At 56.2% G+C, this 24,792-nt stretch overlaps 3 protein-coding genes across 3 annotated transcripts in view; 1 reads left to right on the top strand and 2 right to left on the bottom strand.

Annotated features, from left to right (window-relative positions):
- Positions 1–24,792, top strand: part of LOC149523108 (uncharacterized) — a 53,172-nt gene that overhangs the window by 732 nt on the left and 27,648 nt on the right. The gene's annotated exons all lie outside the window — the stretch shown is intronic.
- On the bottom strand, positions 8,209–12,268 carry LOC149523111 (uncharacterized). Its single transcript, XM_089771330.1, has 2 exons — positions 10,671–12,268; positions 8,209–10,070 (listed from the first exon to the last, which is right to left on the bottom strand). The coding sequence occupies exons 1-2, from the start codon at positions 10,977–10,979 to the stop codon at positions 8,715–8,717; spliced, it is 1,665 nt and encodes a 554-aa protein (XP_089627456.1). The 5' UTR covers positions 10,980–12,268; the 3' UTR covers positions 8,209–8,714.
- Positions 18,139–24,261, bottom strand: LOC149523110 (uncharacterized). The gene is made up of 2 exons (XM_089771332.1): positions 23,652–24,261; positions 18,139–22,409 (listed from the first exon to the last, which is right to left on the bottom strand). Exons 1-2 carry the CDS (start codon positions 23,958–23,960, stop codon positions 21,069–21,071), a joined length of 1,650 nt encoding a protein of 549 aa, XP_089627458.1. The 5' UTR covers positions 23,961–24,261; the 3' UTR covers positions 18,139–21,068.

Genomic DNA, 24,792 nt, shown 5'->3' with positions numbered 1-24,792 from the left:
CAAAAAGGATGTGGACGCATTGGAGAGGGTCCAGCGGAGGGCAACCAAAATGATTCGGGGGCTGGAGCATATGACCTACGAGGAGAGGCTGAGGGATTTGGGTCTGTTTAGTCTGCAGAAGTGAAGAGTGAGGGGGGATTTGAGAGCAGCCTGCAACTTCCTGAAGGGAGGTTCCAAAGAGGCTGGAGAGAGGCTGTTCTCAGTAGTGACAGATGCAGAACAAGGAGCAATGGGCTCAAGTTGTGGTGGGAGAGGTCCAGGTTGGATATTAGGAAAAACTATTTCGCTAGGAGGGTGGTGAAGCGCTGGGATGGGTTCCCTAGGGAATTAAGGGAGTCTCCATCCCTAGAGGTGTTTAAGCCTCGGCTTGACCAAGCCCCGGCCGGGTTGATTTAGTTGGGATTGGTCCTGCCTAGAGCAGGGGGCTGGACTTGATGCCTCCTTAGGTCTCTTCCAGTTCTATGATTCTATGATCCCCCAGGCTGGGAGCGCCCGGCTCAGTGGGGCAGGAAAGGCCCCAGGGGGAGAGGCTGGAGAGAAGCCAACAGGGCGCCCTTGTAGCCAAGAAGGCGAATGGCAAATTAGGGTGCGTTGGGAGACGCATGGCCAACAGATCCAGAGACGTGACTATTCCCCTTTATTCGGCTCTGGGGAGGCCACCTCTGGAGAATTGCGTCCAGTTCTGGGCCCCCCCCACTGCAGAAAAGGATGTGGGGGCATTGGAGAGGGAGGGCGACCCAAAGGACTAGGAATAGGAGAGACGGAGGGATGTGGGGTTGTTTCGTCCAGTGTTTCTCCACCTTTTTTAATAAAGTACCCCTTTAAAAAAAATATTAGACGTACCCCCAGGACCTATCGTTTTCAGACACACCCATTCCCCCCGTAGTTGAACCACATTTCTTTAAACACGTTCTTTGTCGCCGGGCCGGCGATGCCATTTTGGGGTGTAAAACGTACCCACGGAATAACGGTAAAAATGAAGACACACACTGGCTGTGTCTACACTGGCAAGTTTTTCCGGAAAATCAGCCGCTTTTCCGGAAAAACTTGCCAGCTGTCTACACTGGCCGCTTGAATTTCCGGAAAAGCATCCTGCCAATCTAGACGCGCTTTTCCGAAAATGCTTTTAACGGAAAACTTTTAACGGCTCCGAAAAAGAGGCTGTTCTCAGTGGGGCGGGTGGCGGAAGGAGGAGCAACGGTCTCACCTTGCGGTGGGGGAGTCTAGGGTGGAGATGAGGCCAGACTCTTTCCCTAGGAGGGTGGAGGAGCACAGGGACGGGTTGCCTAGCGAGGGGGTGGAGTCTCCATCCCTAGCTGGCCCGGCTGGACCAAGCCCTGGCTGGGATGATGGAGTCGGGGTTGGTCCTGCTTTCGTCTCCTGAGCTCTCTGCCCGGCCGGGGATTGGATACGGCGTTGGGCGCCGTGGGGAGAACGCTGCTCCGGGTGGTCTCCAGCACACGGGGCTGTGTCTCGTCCCGGGGGGAACTTTTGGGGGGCTCTCCAAACTGGCGGAGGCGTCCGTGGGGCTCACCCCGGCCCCCCACGATCGGCGGGCGTGTCAGAGCCAGGGGGCTGGAGCCGCCCCACATCCTCCGTGGGTCCAGCCCGAGAGGGGACCTTGCGGCTTGCACCGGGCCGCTAGCTTTTCTCGCCGGGCCCTGGGTCTGGAAGGGTCTCGTCCCTTCATGCCCCCTCTGGTGGCCCTTAAACGCCCGCCTAACGCCGTGGGGCAGAGGGGGCAGGAGGGAAGTGTGGGAGGGAGGTTGTTTTAGGGTCTTATTGTCCCTGCCTTGCAGTGTTGCACTGAGTCACTAGGTGTCCCTGCCGGCTGGGAGGTGCCCACACCAGGGCACACAAAGTCCTGCGGGGAGGGGGGCGGAGTATTTAACTCAGTCTTGCTCTGACTTTCCCGGGTGGGACCCCTAGTCCAGGTCAAACAGCCCCACCCCCGCCAGCAGCACCCACCAGCTTTTCAGAGCAGAGGAGGGTTGGGGTGCGAGGGGTGGGGGTTCTGGCTGGGGGTGCAGGCTCTGGGGTGGGGCCGGGGGTGAGGGGCTCAGAGTTGGGGTACGGGGGGTGGGGGTTCCGACTGGGGGTGCAGGCTTTGGGGTGGGGCCCAAGCTGAGGGACACAAGGTTGTGGTGCAGACACACACACACTCTCACATGCACATACACACCCTGTCTCTCTCTCTCTCTCTCTCTCTCTCTCACACACACACACACACACACACGCTTTCTCACACACACAGAGAAAATGCACACATTCACACACACTGGCATACTCACACACACACACACAAACACACATGTACACACTTTCTAACACACATACACTTTTTTCTCTCTCTCACACACACACACAAACACACATGTACACACACTTTCTAACACACATACACTTTTCTCTCTCACACCCACACACAAACACATATGTACACACACTTTCTCACACACATACACTTTTCTCTCTCCTCTCTCTCTCACACACACGTACACACACTTTCTCACACACATACACTTTTCTCTCTCTCTCACACACACAAACACACATGTACACACACTTTCTCACACACACACTTCTCTCTCTCTCTCTCACACACACACATGTACACACACTTTCTCACACACATACACTTTTCTCTCTCTGTCACACACAGACACACACCAACACACACCATTTCTCACACAGTCTCTCTTTCTCACACACACATACACCACCAGGGGGCGCTCTGAACGAGAAAACAGACTGAACTCCCCTCCCCCCCACCCCGAATCTCTCTCAGGGCCTGGCTTTGGGGGCAGCCCCATGAATCTTGGAGGGGCTGGGTTGGGATTTTGAATCTTTGGGGCCGGCCATGCTGAGCTCACCCACGGGGCGGGGCCTTCTGGGGGCTCTCGGGGCATGCGGTTGGGTGCCCGGCTTGCCAGTCAGGATCCAGACCCCCCCCCCCCGGGGCTCTGAGTCCCAGGAGATGCTCCGGATGCGGGCGGGAGGCACAGGAGGGGCGCGCGGGGCAGAGCGTTGGGGCGTCTCCCCAGGGTAGATGGGCCCCATCGTGGTCCTGCCGGGCCGCCCTCCGCATGGGGACATGCGGCCTTGTGCGGTGGCGGGGCTCCGCACGGAGAGCTGTGCGCGACGGTTCCCTTTCCGGCTCCGGACCAGACGGACGTACCGTGGGACGAGGCCCTGTGTCGGCAACCCCCCCTTTTGCGCAAGATGCTGTATCCCTCCTTTTTTGGGGGACGTGCGAGGGTACGTCTACACTACAGCGCTATTTCGAAATATCTCCCTTCGACAGAGTTATTTCGGAAGCGCTTATTTTGAAATAACACGTCTACACGGCCAATGCATTTCGAAACAGCGTTTTGTTCTTTCGAAATAGCGCGTCCACGCTGCTTGGACGCTGAATTGCATTCGAGGCCCCCGGAACTGGTTCCGGCAGGACATCGGGTCAGTAGTGACTTTGTGGCCCGGGCGGCCAGCAGGGCACCCTGGGAAGGTCTGGAGGCCCCCTATTTCGAAATAAGTGTTTATTTCGAAATAGCCATTTGGAAATGGGCGCTATTCCTCGTGGAAGGAGGTTTCCCCATTTCGAAATACGCCCTCCGCTTTTTTGAATGAATTGCGAAAGAGCAGTTGGCTTGTCGACGTGAGGAATGTGATTTCGAACTAACTTTGCTGTGTAGCCACACCCCGAGGGAAGGGCTGGTGGCGCACATGTGTTGAGGGAGGGTCTGGCGTCCCCACCGGCATGCTGGTCCGGATGGCCGGCTTATCCCGCCTCCCCAATGCCGGGCAGGGTCTCTGGAGCCGAGCCGGCCTGTCTCCCGGAGTCCTTCCCGCCTTTTCTGTGCTCCAAGTCTCTGTGTTCGCCTCTCAAAAGGCGTGCGGGGCCGGGGGAGGGGTGCGTCCCTTCCTTACCTCCGTGCCAGGGCGAGCTGAGCATGTCCCACCTTACAAAAAGAGGGATTAAAAAAAGCCCCGCCCCTTCAAGCAGACTGGGCATGCTCCAAGTGCGGAGGCAGTATAAAAGGCCAGAGAGCAGCTCAGTCTGGAGCAGCCAGTGACGAGGAAGGGACCTCTAAGCAGAGCGGCGACAGATGTCCTAGAGACTTTGACTACCAGGCCGCACTGCCCTGAGCCAAGGGTGACTCCCTGACTCTGGCCATTGAGCCGCACTGCCCTGAGGCAAGGGTGACTCTGGCTAGTAGGCCACACTGCCCAGCGACCCGTGCTATTAAGTGACTGGTGGGGCTGCCCCGAGACCAGGGGTATGTACAGGCTAAGGAGAGGGCTGACGACCCCGCGGCGGATCGGGAGGCGTCCTCGCCCCGGGATAGCTTTATTCCTGGGATGGGGTGAGCAGACGTCGTCACCAGCTCATTCACTGATGAGCCTGATTTCCTCCACGCCACGCTGGGCCCGCTCATTTCTGAGCCTGTCCTCTGTTGGTTTCTCAGCCACGGCTCCCACCCCACCTGGGGGCTGCCCGAATCCCAGCTTTCTGGGCCCGTCTCGTAGCATGGAGGGGAAACCCACCATGGGCCAGCGGCTTAGGGTATGTCTACACAGCAAAGTTCTTTCGAAATAACAGCTGTTCTTTCGAAATAACTTTCCTAGCATCTACACGGCCGTTCTGTTATTTCGAAATTAATTCGAAATAGCGGAGGGCTTATTTTGAAATTGGTAATCCTCCTTCCATGAGGAATAGCGCCAGTTCCGAAATTGCTGCTTTGAAAGAAGCGCTGTGTAGACGCTTATTTCGAAATAGGGGTCCTCCAGCTCTTCCCAGGGTGCCCTGCTGGCCACCCTGGCCACAAGGTAACTTCTGACCTGATGCCCTGCTGGAACTGGTTTCAGCCAGCTTTCAATGCGATTCAACGTCCACTCAGTGTGGACGTGCTATTTCGAAATCGAAAAACGCTATTTTGAAAAGCATTTTGTGTAGCCACATTATTTCGAAATAAGCTATTTCGAATGAACTAGATAGTTCCAAATAACGCTGTAGTGTAGACATATCCTTAGTTACAAAGGAGAGCAAAACCCACTCTTAAATGCACAGATATCCGATCCCATGTTCCAAACCATAAAACAATCAACGTTACCCTCCTTACAGATCGTGAATTCTTACAGATCGTGAATTCTTACAGATAGTGAATTCTTACAGATCGTGAATTCTTTTCTTGGAGGAGCATTCTGTCTGTCTCCCTCACTAGCTGGAGAGAAACTACCCAGAGAAAAAGGAGGGAAAAACCCCAAAATTCCTCTGTCCCAGTTTGAAATTCTTACCTACATTCCTATTGGCCAACTCTACTTGGGTTAGGTATTGTTAACTCCTTAGACCCAAGACTGCTGGCCATTTCTCATGGTCATGACAGTTTCTATGATGACGTAACTGACTCTATGGATATGGGGAAGTCGGTGGATGTGATAGACCTTGACTTTAGCAAGGCTTTTGATACGGTCTCCACAATATTCTTGCCAGCAAGTGAAGGGAATGTGGATTGGATAAATGGACAGAATGATGCATAGAAAGTTGGCTAGATTGTCCGGCTCAACGGGTAGTGATCAACGGCTCGATGTCAGGATGGCGGTCGGTTTCTAGCGGAGTGCCCCAAGGTTCGGTTCTAGGACCGGTTTTGTTCAACATCTTCATTAATGACCTGGCTGAGGGCATGGGTTGCGCCCTCAGCAAGTTTGCGGATGACACTAAGCTGGAGAGGTAGATACGCTTGTCAGCCGACGGTCAGGACAGTGTGTGTGTGTGTGTGTGTGTGTGTGTGTGTGTGTGTGTGTGTGTGTGTGTTTCCAAGAAAAGGTTTAACGTCCGTGTCTTTACTGCTAGGACCGGGGTCCCGTCGCAGAGGGTGACCAGCAGGCCAACAGACGCCCCGTTATATAGGAAGAGCTTATTACACCTTAGATTTTAGCGGCTAGAACACAAAGTTCCTTTGCAGCGGGCAGTCTAGGGAAGGCTGAAAAGTGCCCCAATGGATCTTGTCACCTGGGAGTGACACACATCCAAACGCCCAAGCTCTCCCTATGTCTGTCCCTTTATGACCGGCTGAAGTTCTTTTAAATTGTGCTTGGTTCTATTACAGCAACTGGAGGAGTCAGGTTAAAGCTTAAACAGTTACAGGTTTATTAAAGAAGCTTACAAATCATATGGTTACAATGGCTATTGCTCGATTTCTTAAATGCTAGCAAATATATATATATATAGGTCTTAAAAATGATTACAGGAAAAAGGTAAAGATAGAAAATAGAAATAATGGTACCAAGTGACAGCTTAATCTTTAAAGAGCTCTAACACTATGTGTATATATACTTAAACAAAGGACCACATCCAGGTACAATTTTTACCCCTTTCTGTGCCTCTCGACTCCAGCGTGTCAGGCCAGAGCCGGTCCCTCAATTCCTAGGAAAGACGAATACGAGGTGGGCATCCCCTTGGAACCTCGGGAGATCAAACACCTAACCCGACCAGCAGGTAGATGGTAGATTGACACTCAGAGAAAATGTGCTGCTGGACCCATCTTTATACCCCTAGGGGCCCGTATCCTCTTTCTTATCTAAGATGCCGAATTGTACTGGTCCGTTTTGTGGCGCCAGTTCTTACAAGCAAGTTTCAAGTTAATTTACACTTGCAAGAGAGATAACTAAATTGTGCGTACTAGACATTTTTTTACTGGGCGAGAGATTCCTCCCCCCGTGGACGGCTGTGTGTTCGTATCAATATGGGTTAAGTCGAGGACACTCCTTGGCAGCCTCTTGGTCAGCAACTGGTGTATCTCTGTTTACAGCCATTCACGGTCACACAGCCTGGGTCTTCTGCTCTGTATGCCCTGTATGCTCCAGGCAAGCAAAAATGGATGTTACAAGGGGGGGTTCTGTCTGGCTACAACGCTGTAGGGCAGGGATCGGGTCAGATTGGAGGTCCCGGCAGTGCCAGACAATATAGGTGCAACCTCTTGATTCATTGCATCTAAGCTTTGGTGTGGGAGAGCCAGATCAGCTGTACTAACACTGGGCATTTTACCGGGATCAGATAGCCAGGGTTGCCAGGTATCTGGTCTTATGGGTGTGGGGGAGCGTGGGAATTTAAAGGTATAGTAACTCTTTTTTTTTTGCTCAACCAATTTTTCTGCCATGTTCAGTATTTTTCGGGGAACTATCTGGCAACCCTAGGAGCAGGTCCAAAGGCAGGAGCTTCTGAGAGGAGTGCTTTTTTGGTAAAAGTAGAAGGCAAGGGTATGAATGCATCCCCCATGGCCCTCCTAGCCATGAGACCGGTTCTGTCCAATATCTTCATCAACGATTTAGATATCGGCATCAAGAGTACTCTTATTAAGTTTGTAGATGATCCCAAGATGGGAGGGGTTGCAAGTGCTTTGGAGGAGAGGGTCATAATTCAAAATGATCTGGAGAAATGCTCGGAGGTAAACAGGATGAAGTTGAATAAGGACAAATGCAAAGTGCTGCACTTAGGAAGGAACAATCCGTTTCACACACACAGAACGAGAAGCGACTGTCTAGGAAGGAGTCCGGCAGAAAGGGATCTAGGGCTTATAGTGGACCACAAGCTGAACAGGAGTCAACAGTGTGATGCAGTTGCAAAAAAGCCAACATGACTCTGGGCTGCATGAACAGGTGTGTTGTGAGCAAGACATGAGGAGTCATTCGTCTGCTCTACTCTACGCTGGTTAGGCCTCAGTTGGAGGATTGTGTCCAGTTCTGGGCACCTCATTTCAGGAGAGAGGTGGAGAAATTGGAGAGGGTCCAGACAAGATCAACGAAAATGATAAAAGGTCTAGAGAACATGAAGGAAGGCTGAAAGAATTGGGTTTGTTTCGTTTAGAAAAGAGAAGATTGAGGGGGGACCTGAGAGCGGTTTTCAGGTATCGAAAAGGGTGTGACAAGGAGGAGGGAGAAAACTTGTTCTCCTTGGCCTCTGAGGATAGAAGAAGAAGCAATGGGCTTAAACTGCAGCAAGGGAGGTTTAGGTTGGACATTAGGAAAAAGTTCCTAACTGTCGGGGTAGTTAAACACTGGAATAAATTGCCCAGGGAGGTTGTGGAATCTCCATCTCTGGAGATATCGAAGAGCAGGTTAGATAAATGTCTGTTATTTATGGGATGGTTTAGACCAGTGTTTCACAACTAAGGTTCTGCGGACCATTGTTGTGGAATAAATAAATAACAATTTTGAAATACCGTGAACAATTCCAAATATCCCTCGAAATATCGCGGGAATTTTTGTCCGGCAATTGGCAATACTGGCGTAATCTTCGTACACTACCAAGTGCTGCTTTGTTTTGTTTTGGTCAGTTCCTACCTAAGGTTAGGTTAAGTTGTATTGTGCCTGTCCTTCTGCTTCCCAGAATTCTGCACCTTTCTAGTCTTGTCCAGTGCACGTTACGGTACTTCGCTATTTTGTAGATGCGTAGTCTTTGCGCCGTTTTGTAATTTACATTTATACCGAAATGTAGCAGTAATTGAATTGAGCTTCCTGCTGTCAACTTTTTCCGGCCAAGCAAACGTTTTCATAGGTAGGGGCTCTTTGGGATATGAAAAATTATTTTAGGGGTTCCTCCATGGGAAAAAGGTTGGGAATCAGTGGTCTAGACAGTACTGGGGCCTGCCATGAGGGCAGGGGACAGGACTCGATGACCCCTCGCAATCTACGCACCCTGCCCCACATATAGGCCTCTATGGGGTGCAGTACTCCCAGGACCCCTCTGCATCCTTGGTGTAACACCACTGGTAGCTGTAGGTGTGATACCCGCAGTAGTGCTGGGGGGAGCAGCAATACTCCCAGTTCTGTATGTAATCTGTGTAGCACCAGTAGTACTTTTCCCCATAAAGGCCACAGGGATGGTCAGCGCGACAGGGCGTCCTGGAGACAGTCACCGTGGAGTACTGGGGGGAGCAGGAAGTGGTGGAGCCGTGTCCTCGTGAGCACTCGTACCGCCCTGACCTTAGACTCACCGAGCACTTGCTTGTGCAGCAGTAATCCCAGTGGTTCTTGTGAGACGTGTAACACCAGCTGTAGGAGTATCTGTAATACCCACAGGGCGCCCCCACGCAGCTCCACCCCTGGGCGGTGACACGGGAGCCTGGCAGGTGCTTCTGCTCCTGGAGGGTGCACACTCTGTCTGAAGTCCCAGAATCCTTTGCCAGCCCAGGAGCCGCAGCCCGAGGGGTCAGGACGCAGGCCAGGTTGTCTTGGTTGTACAAATTCGTAAACATTTTCTGCCATTCGGACAAGTCGGGAAAACCCGCCGTGAACCGGATGTTTGTCAGCTCCAAGCTGTTCTGATCCAAGTTCTGGCTGCCCATCACCCGGGAGGTCTCCATGTCCAGTCGGCTTCTCTTCCGTCCCGGGAGGAGCTGGGAGTAATATTCGGACAGGAGGGTCTGAAAGGTGTTGTACAAGGCGGACCTCACTGCGATGGCAACCTTTTCGACTTCATCATTCTTGGAGCCACAGTCGTCTGCAAAGATGCTGAGGGGCTCCAAAGCTCTGTACAGACGGGCTAGCTCTGCGTTTAGCTCCTCCACAGGGATGATTTGAAGACTGGACTCCTCCCGGTTCTCGGCGAGGAAGGCCAAGGAGAATTCTTTGCTGCTGTCCCTGTGATCGCAGCACACAGCCGTCCAGACGTGGCTGGGCACCGAGACCTGGTTGAAGGGCCGGCTACGGTCCCCTTCCTCGTCCTCGCTCTGCTTTGGGATTTTCACTTCGCCATTGGGCACCGTTCCTGTGACAAGGTAAGCGGTGCTGGCCTCAGACGTGCACCTCACAGTTAGCTGGTCCTTGAGGGCTTTCTCCAGCTGGTACCAGAGGATGCGGTTGAAGCAGGGGTCCATGGGGGCGGCGTTGGTGAGGGTGAAGGTGGCCGTGCGTCTCTCATCACACTGGAAGGCGTTGGGGTTCAGGTGTCCCCGGTCGTAGGACGTGTCCTCGTAGTCCTCGTTGACGGCCTGGCTGGATCTCAGCTTCTCCTCGCTCAGTGTAGACGCAGCCTCCGTCGTCATGTCTGGGGACTTGTTCTGATCCGACAGCTGTGGACGCAGAAGGTCAGAAGTTTTTGGCTTTTCCTGAGATGCCGACACTCGGGGGCATCCCCCCGTGTCCTTGGCAGAGCCCGTCGCCCGTCACAAACAGCAGCACCCGGGGCTCAGCTGCCCTGGGTGGGGGCAAGTAGGGCCATTTTTCCAAGGCAACATTTTTTTATGGAAGGGGCCCCCGAAATTGCTTCGCCCCGGCCCCCCTGAATCCTCTGGGCGGCCCTGCAAGAAGGAGACCGAGGCGGGATTCCTCTGGGGGATTCCCTTGTACGGCCTGATGCACGGACAGAAAATGGTTCTACCCCTAGATGGAAAAATACCCGGGATCTCCTTTACTCTGGGACCCCTCCCTTGAGACCTCCCCTCCCCTGTGCCCCCTGCCCTGGGTCACCCCCTCTTTTATCCCCCGCATCCCGAGGATCTCATCCCCATCCAGCTCCTTCTCCCAACTCTCCTGGGACCTCATCCCATGTGCCTTCCTGTTCCCTGGACTCGTCGTGCCGTTTCCCTCCTGATTTGTGACACTTGCCCCTTCCCTCTCCACTCCTTTCCCTCCCGCCCCCTCTGTTCCTCCCACCGAGCGCCAGGACCGACCTGGGGCTCCACGAACCACTTGCTGCGCTTTTTAGTTTGCTGTGAGCACCGGCTGCCATCCAGGGTGTAGGCCGACCAGAGCGGGATGCGGTTGGCCTTGTCGTAGAGGGTGGCGAAGTGGTACCGGTTCTGGTACCGCTGGCAGATATCGGCTGTGTCAGCCTTAGCAAAGCCGCTGGGACTGGTTTTTTTGTAGAAAAAATCTTGGCACTTATCAAACGTCCCCACTTCAGCCAGCGCCGGCCCTGCCCACAGCCACACGCAGCCCAGGAGCACCGGCCAGGCCATGGCTCCGCGAGGCACCGGCATGTCACTGCTGTGCTAGGTCCTGGGAGCTGCGCCTGAGTCTGGTTCTTTGCAGACTTCCTGCTTGGAGCTTTACGAGTGAGTCCCGTCGGCCCCTCCCAGCTGCATAGGGAATGGCCAGAGCCTCTGCCCTCCCCCTCTCAAATACTCTCCCTTCACTTTGATCTCGGGGAGGGAGTCGCGGGGCAGGATCTGTGAGTTCCAGGCCAGATTGGAGAGAATTTAGGGGGCATGTCGGCCCCACAATCCCAGGCTGCACCCTTGGGTGTCTGTCCCCAGTTCTGTTCTCCGTTTGCTGCCAACCCTCTTTCTGCAAAGTTCACAGGGGGCATTCGTGTTTGTTTGTTCTCTTTTATAACTTTCGGTTTTGTTCTGACACTGCCGAATAGCCACTCCCGACAGGCCTCTTGCCCCATCAGACACGAACGCAGAGAAAATAAATATGTTAGGTAACGTACGGTTGGCACCAAGCCGACGGCTCATGCGGGCCCACCTTTCCGGCTCCAGGGGTGAGCCACGTCCATCTGTGGCTAAGACTTCACCCTCCCACCCAACCCCACGGGTAACTCTGCTTTCCTGTTTCAAAGTCATTGGCCTGCTTGTGTGTCCGGCGCAATTTGTTCCGAGGAACAGATCTGCTCTTCCGACATATTGGTCAGGCTCTTCCGAAAGAGGAGGTTTTTCTGGAACTTGGCCCAGTGTAGCAAATTGCGTCTTTTTTTCCAATAAAACGTTATAGTCTAGACGTAGCCTTAGAAATTAACTGATAGCAACAGGGTTTCTAATTCTTATATAAAGAAAAAAATACAACAAATACCAATCAAAGCCACATTTTCAGGTTATTTTTAATTTAGCACAAGCAGGAAAATATTTCCAATCCCAAATCTTGAGGGGTCAGTTTGGGTATGTCTACACTACAGCATTATTTCAAAATATCTAATCTTAAAAGAGTTCATTCGAAATGGCTTATTTTGAAATAACGCAGCTACACACAAAATGCATTTCGAAATAGCGTTTTTCCATTTCAAAATAGTGCGTCCACACTGAGTGGACACTGAATCGCGTTTAAGGCTGGTTGGAACCAGTTCCGGCCGGGTATCAGGTCAGAAGTTACTTTGGGTATGTCTACACTACCACCCTAGTTCGAACTAGAGTGGTAATGTAGGCAACCGGAGTTGCAAATGAAGCCCGGGATTTGAATTTCCCGGGCTTCATTAGCATGCTGCCGGCCGGCGCCATTTTTAAATGTCCGCTAGTGCGGACTCCGTGCCGCGCGGCTACACACGGCACGGACCAGCTAGATTGGACTAGGCTTGCTATTCCGAACTAGCTGTACACCTCATGGCATGCCAGCCGGACGCCAGCAATACGGGCTGCTGGAGAGCTCAGTGTGTTTCAGGCAGATTCATGGTGGGTCACCCGTGGGCTGTGACCTGGCAGTGAGCGTGGACCCGGGTCCCCCAACCTACCCCCATTAACTCCCAAAGGGGACGCTACACAGTTGTGACTGACTCTCACCACTAGGCCCCACTGCCCTGAGGGAAGGGAGTGGTGTTAGGAAGTCTGACCACCAGGCATCACTGCCGTGAGAGTAGGGAGCGGGGTTACTGACTATGGCCACTAGGTCTCAATGCCCTGAGGGAAGGGAGCAGAGTTAGTGACTCTGGCCACTAGGCATCGCTGCCCTGAGAGAAGGGAGGGGGGTGTTACTGACTCTGGCCACTAGGCCGGCTAGCCTGAGGGAACAGAGGGGTTACTGACTATGGAGGGGTGAGTGACCCCGGAGAATCTGCCCCTGCAGGGAAACCCCGTAGCGTTCCTGAGGAGATTCCGGTTCAACCGGAACTTGTTTACCCCCAACTGTCAGGAAAAAGGCGGGAAAACCTGACCGGGCAGCCTTCCGATCACATGACCCATCTTCCATTTTGAAAAGCAAAATGGAGGCCCCGCAATACGTTAAAACGTGCCTACGGCTCATACGAAATGACTAGGATTTTACCCTGCAGAAAAAGCCGGTTTCCCAGTGGGACCTGGCTGGGTTAGCCCTGGTGGAAAAAGCTCTGGACCCACAGCCTGGCGGGCAGGCTGAAGCGGGAGGCCGGCTATACAGGCTGGTGCAGAACATAAGAACAGCCATATTGGGTCACCCCAAAGGTCCATCTAGCCCTGGCCCCACTGCCCTGAGGGAATGGCAGGGTGTTGCTATCTCTAGCTGCTAGGCACCACTACCCTGAGGGAAGGGAGGGGTGAGAGACCCCGTAGAATCTGCCCCTGCAGGGAAACCCCGTAGCGTTCCTGAGGAGATTCCGGTTCCAACTGGAACTTGTTTACCCCCAACTGTCAGGAAAAAGGCGGGAAAACCTGACTGGTCGCAGCTTTCTAGGCCCCGCTGCCCTGAGGGGAGGGAGAAGTGTTTCTGACTCTGCCCACTAGGCACCGCTGCCCTGAGGGAAGGGAGAAGTGTTTCTGACTCTGCCCACTAGGCCCCGCTGCCCTGAGGGAAGGGAGAAGTGTTTCTGACTCTGCCCACTAGGCACCGCTGCCCTGAGGGAAGGGAGAAGTGTTTCTGACTCTGCCCACTAGGCCCCGCTGCCCTGAGGGAAGGGAGGGGTGTTTCTGACTCTGCCCACTAGGCACCGCTGCCCTGAGGGAAGGGAGGGGTGTTTCTGACTCTGCCCACTAGGCACCGCTGCCCTGAGGGAAGGGAGAAGTGTTTCTGACTCTGCCCACTAGGCCCCGCTGCCCTGAGGGAAGGGAGGGGTGTTTCTGACTCTGCCCACTAGGCCCCGCTGCCCTGAGGGAAGGGAGGGGTGTTAGTTGCTCCGACACTCAGGGCCCACGTCTCTTTGTACCCTCTGACCTATGCAGCAGAAGCCTGCAGGGCAGAACGGAGCTGGCAAGGCCAAGTGGGCAGCTCTGTGTCGAGAATGGGCCTTGGAGTCGGGAGAATTTATAAATCCCGCCGTGAATTCTCCTCCAGACGTGAAGGGCATTAGTCGATTCTCCTCCCACCACCGCCCCGTTCTCTTGAGTGCTGGGCTCGCAATGTTCCCTCCCATTTTTCCCATGCATGTGTGGAATGAATTTTGCTCTGTGCACCAATGTCTGAGGGGCTGGGGGTGCGTTTAGTGGTTGGGGACTCAGCGTTGGGGCGGCAGGTTGACGGGTGTGTTGGAGTTTGGACTCTGGCTGGTAGCCTGGGCTCTGGGGTAGGACGGAGGATGATGGGCTCGTAAGAACGTGAGTACGGCCACACTGCTTCAGACTGAAGCAAAAGCGGTGCCTTCAAAAAAGTAAAACACAGACAGTTGTTTTATAAAATTGCTTTCCACAAGTTTTCCTTTAGAAAAATCTCTTTAAATGATGCTGAGGAATTCCGATTTCCCTTCCTCCTCCTGAAATGAGGGTTACGGGAGTCGGAAGAAGAAATCCTCCAGCTCGACAGTATTTCGAAATAACAGCTTGCTCTAAAGACGCACTCTGTTATTTCGGAATAACGTCCGTTATTCCAAAATGTGTAGATGTTCCCCTTAGGCAGGGGCGGCCCGTGAGCCTAGGCGAAGTAGGCGGTTGCCTAGAGCACCACTGGCCCGGGCGCCCGATGACAACGTCACGGCCATTGACGGACGTGTCCCGCCCGCCTGGGGTGCCAGCTGCTGCAGCCGGACTCGGGCCGCCCCTGCCCTTAGGAATATCATATTCCGATCTCAGGCTGTGGCTTCACAGTATCCTCGCTAAAAACATTTGCTAAGCTATTGGGGGGGGGGGTTGAAATATGCGCAGGCTCGTATTTTCATCGAGTCACATCTTGTAAAGAGGGGGGACGTGTTTCTTCAGCCAAAGAAGTGGCTTGTGCCCACAAAAAAAAATCAAGATCCCGTCTACATTTTTGGTTCATCTCGAAGGTGCTGCAGGAACATTCGTCGTTTTCTACGTTTTTTCAATTACTGATGAAAACAGCTTCCCACCCCCCACGACCCCCCACAGCGCACACACACTTCAGAAAGAAGGCCTGGCATAAGAAGGGGAGGAGAAAAGAAGAGGGGGAGGAGATGAAGAGGGAGGTGGGGGTGGGGTGAGAACGGCTTCTGATTGGTCAGACCAAGAGGCGGGGTTAGTTAAGTAACTCACCACCCCTGGAAGTCTGATCATTTTCCCACCGACAGCCCTTGGGTAAGGTTGCTGCTGCTTTCTAGACTTTTCCGCCCACCCTCTCACCTGGCCGGCCTTTCCTTTCCCTTCTCTTCCGTTTAATTCAGTTCATTTTCTTCGGTTTTTTAATCCCCTTTCTCCACCGTTCCTCTTTTCTTTAATTCACTTTCATTCTGTTTCCAAACTTTCCTTGTTGTTTTCTCTAGCTGCCGCGTGCTTTTTTTCACCCCATTTCCCTCTAAAGGCCTGCTTTTCTGTTTCTTCTTGCATTTCCTTTGCTTTTTCATTTCTTTTATTACTTTTTCCTGGCTGATTTCCCTCGCTCCCACAGGATTCCCCCGTTTTTCTTCCACAAGCCTGCTTTGCTAATTCCCTCTTTTATGGAATTTGAATTCTTTTTTTGTACCTTCTTCTTCCTGACTTCTCTAGCTGCCACGTTTCCCCCCTGCTAATTTCCTCTAAAAGCCTCTTTCCCCCCAATTTTCCTCTTTTAGTTAATGCGCTTTTTAATCAATTTTAATTCTTTTTAAAAACATTTTCCTTTATGTATTTCATTTGCATTTGGTTCCCATTCTCCTCTCTCCGCCATCCCACTGTTATTTAATTATCCTTTTACGTCTGTTTTAAGTCTCTTTTCACTCTTTCTTTTCCTTGTTTCCTTTTTCTTTATTTTTCAAACCCCTCTCGCCTGCCCTAACAAGTTTTCTTTGCTTTCAGGACCAGTTTTTTTAATCAATTCGTCTTTGCCGTCTTTTACTTTTTTTTAAGACCCCAAATATCTATAAACATACATCGCCGGTCAGAAAATCAACCCCTTCCTGATCTCGCAAATGCTTCAGCTTCTGGATCTATTTTCCTACCCTGGGGTGCACTTGGCGGAGTAGCCAAGTTCACGGCCAGCAGAGCAGGCAGGCGGCGTTGGAAAAGAAAACACGACCTCTGGGGCCCAGACGGTGCCGCGTCTGCCAGCAAGGGAGTGCCCAGAAAATTGACCTCCCAGATTTGGAAGGAGTTTAGTGGGGTGGTGCAGGTCCAGAGAGGCGTCCCAGCCGTCCGTCTGTCGGCCTCCTACATCAGTCCGTCCCCCTGAGGCGATGAGGCCTATTGGTCTGAGTCTCTCGTGAGGCCCTCAGGTTACAGAGTCGCCTGGTTTAATGGCTGGAGTCGGTAACACAGCCCTGGGGCGTAGGGCTGTGCCGTCTAGTGGCTAGACAGGTCTCTGGCTGGGCCACGCTCTGGTGTTCCTGAGCTGGGCTGCTCCCTTTTATCCTGCTCCAGGCCTTTGGAGCATGCCCAGTGCCGCTTGGGGGCGGGACTTCCTCCGCCTGTAGGGTTTGAACCCCTTTGCTCCCAGCATGGGCCAGGCCGTGAACATTGCATCCCTCCCGCACAAAAGCCTATGCAAATGAAGCACAGATTAGCATATTGCGGTGCTTCATTTGCATAATTAATCAGGGGCCGGTTTTGTGCAAGAGCCGTTCTTCCTGACAGAGTGGAGGAGAGGGATCCAACGCAGACAGAGCCTCACCCACAAGCGAAACCATCACTGGGTGGGTTTGACCCTGGGAAGCTTAGTGTGCGAGCCTCTTCCACATGAGCTAAAGCCGAAACTCTTAGCCCAGGCTGTAGAGCTCCCTGTTCTTCTCTCTGGCTGTAAGTGGCTCTCCATGGGGCAGCGACCCACACTAGGGGGGTGGGTGGGACACTGGCCCCTCCCTCCTTCTCTCCCTCCCAATGCCCCCACCCCAGCCTACTCCTGCCCCCTTCCTCCCTTCCCACCCCCCATGCCATCCTGATCCTGCCCCCTCCCTCCTTCCACACTCCCACCCCAGCCTCCTCCCACCCACTCCCTCCCTCCCAAACCCTCCACCCTCACCCTGCTCCTGCCTCCTCCCTCCCTCCCAAACCCTCCACCCTCACCCTGCTCCTGCCCCCTCCCTCCCTCCCAAACCCTCCACCCTCACCCTGCTCCTGCCCCCTCCCTCCCTCCCAAACCCCCCACCCTCACCCTGCTCCTGCCTCCTCCCTCCCTCCCAAACCCCCCACCCTCACCCTGCTCCTGCCCCCTCCCTCCCTCCCAAACCCTCCACCCTCACCCTGCTCCTGCCCCCTCCCTCCCTCCCAAACCCTCCACCCTCACCCTGCTCCTGCCCCCTCCCTCCCTCCCAAACCCTCCACCCTCACCCTGCTCCTGCCCCCTCCCTCCCTCCCAAACCCTCCACCCTCACCCTGCTCCTGCCCCCTCCCTCCCTCCCAAACCCTCCACCCTCACTCTGCTCCTGCCCCCTCCCTCCCTCCCAAACCCTCCACCCTCACCCTGCTCCTGCCCCCTCCCTCCCTCCCAAACCCTCCACCCTCACCCTGCTCCTGCCCCCTCCCTCCCTCCCAAACCCTCCACCCTCACCCTGCTCCTGCCCCCTCCCTCCCTCCCAAACCCTCCACCCTCACCCTGCTCCTGCCCCCTCCCTCCCTCCCAAACCCTCCACCCTCACCCTGCTCCTGCCCCCTCCCTCCCTCCCAAACCCTCCACCCTCACTCTGCTCCTGCCCCCTCCCTCCCTCCCAAACCCTCCACCCTCACCCTGCTCCTGCCCCCTCCCTCCCTCCCAAACCCTCCACCCTCACCCTGCTCCTGCCCCCTCCCTCCCTCCCAAACCCTCCACCCTCACCCTGCTCCTGCCCCCTCCCTCCCTCCCAAACCCTCCACCCTCACCCTGCTCCTGCCCCCTCCCTCCCTCCCAAACCCCCCACCCTCACCCTGCTCCTGCCCCCTCCCTCCCTCCCAAACCCTCCACCCTCACCCTGCTCCTGCCCCCTCCCTCCCTCCCAAACCCTCCACCCTCACCCTGCTCCTGCCCCCTCCCTCCCTCCCAAACCCTCCACCCTCACTCTGCTCCTGCCCCCTCCTTCCCTCCCAAACCCCCCACTCCCAGCCTACTCCTGCCCCCTTCCTCTCTTCCCACCCCAAGCCTACTCCTGCACCCTCCGTCCCATCCAGACCCCTCACCTGCCCGCACCCCAAATCCCAGCCTTCTCCCTGGCAGGCTCCTCCCACACATGGAAACCCCACCCCAGAGCTTAGGGGCAACCCACAACGTCTACTCACTATGGCCCCCCAAAGAATTAATTTGTCTCATGGGGGAGCCCTAAGCCTGGCCGTGGGGCGAGCGTCTCTGTTTGAAAATCTGCTTCCGGCGCAGCAAGGTGGAGTTTTCGGTTTCTCACTCGTGTGCGGCTCCCGACTGATTTTCCCGTGTCCCCGTGGGCCCGGCCCCAGAAAAGATTCCCCACCCCTGGTCAAAGATGTTCACATGCCCCTGTCTCTGGGCATCAGGGACCCCCGGCGAGCAGAGACCCCGGCCCGCTCAGCCCCACGACAAACACGCCGGAGAATTCAGGCCACTGTTTAATTATTGGGGCCTTCGGCTACACAGGAGAGAAAGGGACAAAAAGCAGAAATCCCCCGGGGGCTGGGCGGGAACCTGGGTTTCTCAGCCGTGGCTCCCACAGCGCCCGGGGGATGTCATTTTGCATCCCATGCTGGGCCAGACCGAGTGGGACATCAGCACCCAGAGGTGCTGACTTCTGCATGCTCGCCCCTCACTCCATCTCAGCCCCCACCCCTCCACTTCTCCCCCATCCCCATCATTGGTAGCTGAGGGGGTGTTTGCCCCCAACCGTGTTCATAGTGGGCCAAGTGAGGTGTCTGTCCTGGTATCTCAAGGGTTCATGTCTGAGAGGCACCCACGGGTGCTGCTTTCAGAGCTGGGTGCCTGGCCAGCAGCGACTCTATGGGATTTATCAGATTCATCCTCCCTTTCCCTCTCCCCTCCCAGGCCTCCTTCCTTCCTCTCCAGCCACGGTTGGTCTCCATCAAGACTAGCTCAAGGTCTCATATATTGCTGCATCTCCTGCCCCTCTTTGCACCTGCTCTCAGGGGTACGCTGACCCCAGCAGGGTGCGACTGCTCTCGGCATACAGTGCTCTTGGCCTGGCCTTGCAGTGCTGCACTGAGTCACTAGATGTCCCTGCCAGCTGTAGGGCACCCACACAGGGGCACACAAAGTCCCAGGGGCGGGGAAAACAGCCCCACCCCCACCAGCAGCACCCACCAGGTGTTCAGAGCAGAGGGAGGCTTGGGGTGCTGGGGAGGGGGTGAAGGTTCTGGCTTTGGGGTGGGACCAGGGTTGACGTGCAGAGGATTGGAGTGCTAGAGGGTGCAGGTTCCAGCTGGGGGTGCAGGATCTGGGGTGGGACTGGGGTTGAGGGGCTCAGGCTTGGGGTGCAGGGGGTGAGGGTTCTGGCTGGGGGTGCAGGATCTGGGGTGGGACTGGGGTTGAGGGGCTCAGGCTCGGGGTGCAGGGGGTGAGGGTTCTGGCTGGGGGTGCAGGATCTGGGGTGGGACTGGGGTTGAGGGGCTCAGGCTTGGGGTGCAGGGGGTGAGGGTTCTGGCTGGGGGTGCAGGCTCTGGGGTGGGACTGGGGTTGAGGGGCTCAGGCTTGGGGTGCAGGGGGTGAGGGTTCTGGCTGGGGGTGCAGGATCTGGGGTGGGACTGGGGTTGAGGGGCTCAGGCTTGGGGTGCAGGGGGTGAGGGTTCTGGCTGGGGGTGCAGGCTCTGGGGTGGGACTGGGGTTGAGGGGCTCAGGCTCGGGGTGCAGGGGGTGAGGGTTCTGGCTGGGGGTGCAGGCTCTGGGGTGGGACTGGGGTTGAGGGGCTCAGGCTCGGGGTGCAGGGGGTGAGGGTTCTGGCTGGGGGTGCAGGATCTGGGGTGGGACTGGGGTTGAGGGGCTCAGGCTCGGGGTGCAGGGGGTGAGGGTTCTGGCTGGGGGTGCAGGCTCTGGGGTGGGACTGGGGTTGAGGGGCTCAGGCTCGGGGTGCAGGGGGTGAGGGTTCTGGCTGGGGGTGCAGGCTCTGGGGTGGGACTGGGGTTGAGGGGCTCAGGCTTGGGGTGCAGGGGGTGAGGGTTCTGGCTGGGGGTGCAGGATCTGGGGTGGGACTGGGGTTGAGGGGCTCAGGCTTGGGGTGCAGGGGGTGAGGGTTCTGGCTGGGGGTGCAGGCTCTGGGGTGGGACTGGGGTTGAGGGGCTCAGGCTTGGGGTGCAGGGGGTGAGGGTTCTGGCTGGGGGTGCAGGCTCTGGGGTGGGACTGGGGTTGAGGGGCTCAGGCTTGGGGTGCAGGGGGTGAGGGTTCTGGCTGGGGGTGTAGGATCTGGGGTGGGACTGGGGTTGAGGGGCTCAGGCTTGGGGTGCAGGGGGTGAGGGTTCTGGCTGGGGGTGCAGGCTCCGGGGTGGGACTGGAGTTGAGGGGCTCAGGCTTGGGGTGCAGGGGGTGAGGGTTCTGGCTGGGGGTGCAGGATCTGGGGTGGGACTGGGGTTGAGGGGCTCAGGCTTGGGGTGCAGGGGGTGAGGGTTCTGGCTGGGGGTGCAGGCTCTGGGGTGGGACTGGAGTGGAAGGCCAGTCTGGATGTTCTCTTTCGAAAAAGTTTGCATTACACAGCGCCTTTTTTCGAAAGCACAGGACGGATCTAGGCTAGTAGCAGGGACACCCTTCCCCTGCCGTATTTGGGGACGGGGGCGGGGAGCAGGGGGGGGGAGCATGGGGATTTAAAGGTGCCGTGACTTTTTTTTGGTGCAATTTGTTTCCCTCAATCTTCCCCTTTTTTTTCTTGCCATGTTCGGTATTTTGGGTGAAACTCTGTGGCAACCTTAGGAGCAGGCCCGGAGGCAGGAGTTTCGGGGGGGGGGGGGGGGCTTTTTTGGTAAATGCAGACCACAAGGGTGTGAATGCACCCCCTTGCTTCCTTGAGTCAGCGAGAAAAATAGCCCCAGCCTTTCCTCGGCTGGCCAGAGCAGGGGGGAGGGAGGCTGTGGCCGACGCATACTTACTGGTAGGCGCACTGGGGGTACTTTCGCACTCTATGCACCCCGCCCCACATTGGGCATCTATGGGGTGCAGCGCTCCCAGGCCCCCTCTGCATCCTCAGTGTAACACCACTGGTAGCTGTAGGTGTGATACCCGCAGTAGTGCTGGGGGGAGCAGCAATACTCCCAGGTCTGTTTGTAATCTGTGTAGCACCAGTAGTAACCTTTCCCATAAAGGCCACAGGGATGGTCGGCCCGGCAGGGCGTCCTGGAGACAGTCACTGTGGAGTACTGGGGGGAGCAGTAAGTGGTGGATCCGTCTCCTCGTGAGCACTCGTACCGCCCTGACCGTCGATTCACCAAGCACTTGCTTGTGCAGCAGTAATCCCAGTCGTTGTTGTGAGACGTGTAACACCAGCTGTAGGCGTATCCGTGTTTCCCACAGGGCCCCCCCACACAGCTCCACCCCTGAGCGGTGACACGGGAGTCCGGCAGGTGCTTCTGCTCCTGGAGGGTGCACACTCTGTCCGAAATCCCAGAATCCTTTGCCACTCCAGCAGCAGCAGAAGGGGTCAGGACGCAGGCCAGGTTGTCTTGGGCGTACAGATTCGTAAACCTTTTCTGCCATTCGGACAAGTCGGGAAAACCCGCCGCGAACCGGACGTTTGTCAGCTGCAAGCTGTTCTGATCCAAGTTCTGGCTGCACATCACCCGGGAGGTCTCCGCGTCCAGTCGGCTTCTCTTCCGTCCCGGGAGGAGCTGGGAGTAACGGTCGGACAGGAGGATCCGTAAGGTTCTGTACAAGGCGGCCCTCACTGCGGATACAACCTCTTTGACTTTTCTGTTCTTGGAGCCACAGTCGTCTGCAAAGACCTTGACTGACTGGACGTACAGACGGGTTAGCTCTGCGTTTAGCTCCTCCACAGGGATGATTCGAAGTTTGGACTCCTCCCTGTTCTCGGCTAGGAAGGCCAAGGAGAATTTTCGGCGGCTGTCCCAGTGATCGCAGCACACAGCCGTCCAGATGTGGCTGGGCACCGAGACCCGGTTGAAGGGCCGGCTACGGTCCCCTTCCTCGTCCTCGCTCTGCATTGGGATTCTCACATTGACATTGGGCACCGTTCCCGTCACTAGGTACAGGATGCCAGACATGCAGCTCTCAGTTAGCTGGGCCTTGAGGGTTTTCTCCAGCTGGGACCAGTGGATGCGGTTGAAGCAGGGGTCCATGGGGGCGGCGTTGGTGAGGGTGAAGGTGGCCGTGCGGCTGTCATTACACTGGAAGGCGTTGGGGTTCAGGTGTCCCCGGTCGTAGGACGTGTCCTCATAGTCCTCGTTGATGGCCTGGCTGGATCTCAGCTCGTCCTTGCTCAGTGTAGACTCAGCCTCCGTCGTCATGTCCGGGGACTTGTTCTGATCTGACAGCTGTGGACGCAGAAGGTCAGAAGATTTTGGCATTTCATGAGGTGCCGACATTCGGGGGCATCCCCCCGTGGCCATGTCAGAGCCCCTCGCCCAACGCAAACAGCAGCACCCCGGGGCTCAGCTCCCCAGCTCACTCCTGGGCACCGTAGCTACTTACTCACTTGTGAGCCGGGATGTCCAGCCCACCCACTGGGGAGATCAGACACGGCCTGGGCCCATCTCCACCCCGAGACCTCCCTCCGGGCCCCCCTCCCTTGGGTCTGACTTGGATCACACCCCTCTCCCAGCGACCACCCAGTAGCGCCCCTCTGGGACCTCCTGGCCCGGCTCCTGGGCACCACCTCCTGTCCCCTCTTGTCTCCTGGGGCTCCATTCAGAGCAGAAGAAACCGGCGCTGAGGGAAGAGATGGGAAAGAGAAATGGGAGGTGGATGAGAAGCTGCAACAATTTCAACCAGGTGGACTCTGGTCCCCGGCTCTGCTGCTCCCCCCCCCCTTCAGCGGTGTCCCCATTGGCACATTGGTTGGGAAAACGTTTGTCGGTCAGGGCCAAGGGCACGATTTCGGGAGAGGGAGGGGACTACACCAGCGAGCACCAGGGCATGGCATCTTCTTCTTGGCCATCCCCCGAGGCCCAGGGCGCGAGGGGAAAGTGCACGGCTGGTGCGTATTCAGCTCCCTCCCGGCAGCCACGAGGAGGCTGAGCTGCCTGGGGTGTTGGGGGCCCAAGTGGGGCAAGTTTTCTCCAGGCCCCGGGCCCCACAGGGGCCCCTACGAGAATGTCTGAAGTCTATAGTATTGAAATTTTTTTTTATGGAAGGGGCCCCCGAAATTGCTTCGCCCCAGTCCCCCTGAATCCTCTGGGCGGCCCTGCGAGGAGGAGACCGAGGCGGGATTCCTCTGGGGGATTCCCTTGTACGGCCTGATGCACAGACAGAAAATGGTTCTACCCCTAGATGGAAAAATACCCAGGATCTCCTGTACTCTGGGACCCCTCCCTTGAGACCTCCCCTCCCCTGTGCCCCCCTGCCCTGGGTCACCCCCTCTTTTATCCCCCGCATCCCGAGGATCTCATCCCCATCCAGCTCCTTCTCCCAACTCTCCTGGGACCTCATCCCATGTGCCTTCCTGTTCCCTGGACTCTTCGTGCCATTTCCCTCCTGATTTGTGACACTTGCCCCTTCCCTCTCCACTCCTTTCCCTCCCGCCCCCTCTGTTCCTCCCACCGAGCGCCAGGACCGACCTGGGGCTCCACGAACCACTTGCTGCGCCTTTTGGGTTGCTCTGAGCACTGGTTGGGGTTCAGGGTGTAGGCCGACCAGAGCGGGATGCGGTTGGCCTTGTCGTAGAGGCTGGCGTAGTGGTACCGGTTCCGGTACCGCTGGCAGATATCGGCTGTGACATTCGTAACAAAGCCATTGGGACTGGTTTCTTTGTAGAAATTCTGTCGGCACTTATCGAACGTCCCCACTTCGGCCAGCGCCGGCCCTGCCCAGAGCCACACGCAGCCCAGGAGCACCGGCCAGGCCACAGATCCACGAGACACCGGCATGTCACTGCCTTGCTAGGCACTAGGAACTGCACCTGGGTCTGGTTCTTTGCAGTCTTCCTGCCTGGGGCTTTACGAGTGAGTCCCGTCGGCCCCTCCCAGCTGCATAGAGAACGACCAGAGCCTCTGCCCTCCCCTTCTCAAATACTCTCCCTCCACCTCGATCTCGGGGAGGGAGTCGCGGGGCAGGATCTGTGAGTGCCAGGCCAGATTGGAGAGAATTTAGGGGGCACGTCGGCCCCACAATCCCAGGCTGCAGACCACGGTGTCTGTCCTGAGTTCTCTGCTGCGTTTGCTGCCAACCTTTTTCCTGTTTGTTTGTTCTCTTGTTTCACTTTTGGTTTTGTTCTGAGACCGTCGAATAGCCGCTGCCAACAGGCCTCTTGCCCTGTCAGACATGATCTCTGAGGGTATGTCTACACTTCTGTGACGGACCGGGCCATGTCTGGGCACAGCTGAGGGCGTCCGCTCAGGGCGAATTGCTCAAATCCGGGGCTCCTTACAGCCCCCAGACTGGTGACCTCTCCAAACAGGCCACACACCAGTCCCACAGAGCGCTTCAGCTGCCTGCCTGAAGCCTCCCGAGCAAAACCCCTCCGACACTCCAGCAATATCCGTGCCCCACATGGCCCCAGGCCTATACACAGGTGGGGGGTCCTAGCACCCAATCCCACCTACCCCGAACAAGTCCTGTCCGGTTCCAAGAAACCAGCCACAGATCCCTGGTCAATTTACCCTCTGGACCTTACCCACAAATCACGCTGGGCCAATCCTTTAGCATCTAACATCTAAAGGTTTATTATTACAATAAAGAAAAGCATGAGAGTGAGGTTGT

The sequence above is a fragment of the Pelodiscus sinensis genome, chromosome 19 (assembly GCF_052426305.1).
Source record: "Pelodiscus sinensis isolate ZL-2025 chromosome 19, ASM5242630v1, whole genome shotgun sequence".
NCBI lineage: Eukaryota > Metazoa > Chordata > Testudines > Trionychidae > Pelodiscus > Pelodiscus sinensis.
This window is presented reverse-complemented; position numbering and strand designations above follow the sequence as displayed.

Coding starts and splice junctions, on each gene's coding strand:
- LOC149523111 (XM_089771330.1), bottom strand. CDS start 10,979: ATGCCGGTGCCTCGCGGAGCCATGGCCTGGCCGGTGCTCCTGGGCTGC. Junction 10,071..10,670: donor AGTGGTTCGTGGAGCCCCAG/GTCGGTCCTGGC, acceptor CTGCGTCCACAG/CTGTCGGATCAGAACAAGTC.
- LOC149523110 (XM_089771332.1), bottom strand. CDS start 23,960: ATGCCGGTGTCTCGTGGATCTGTGGCCTGGCCGGTGCTCCTGGGCTGC. Junction 22,410..23,651: donor AGTGGTTCGTGGAGCCCCAG/GTCGGTCCTGGC, acceptor CTGCGTCCACAG/CTGTCAGATCAGAACAAGTC.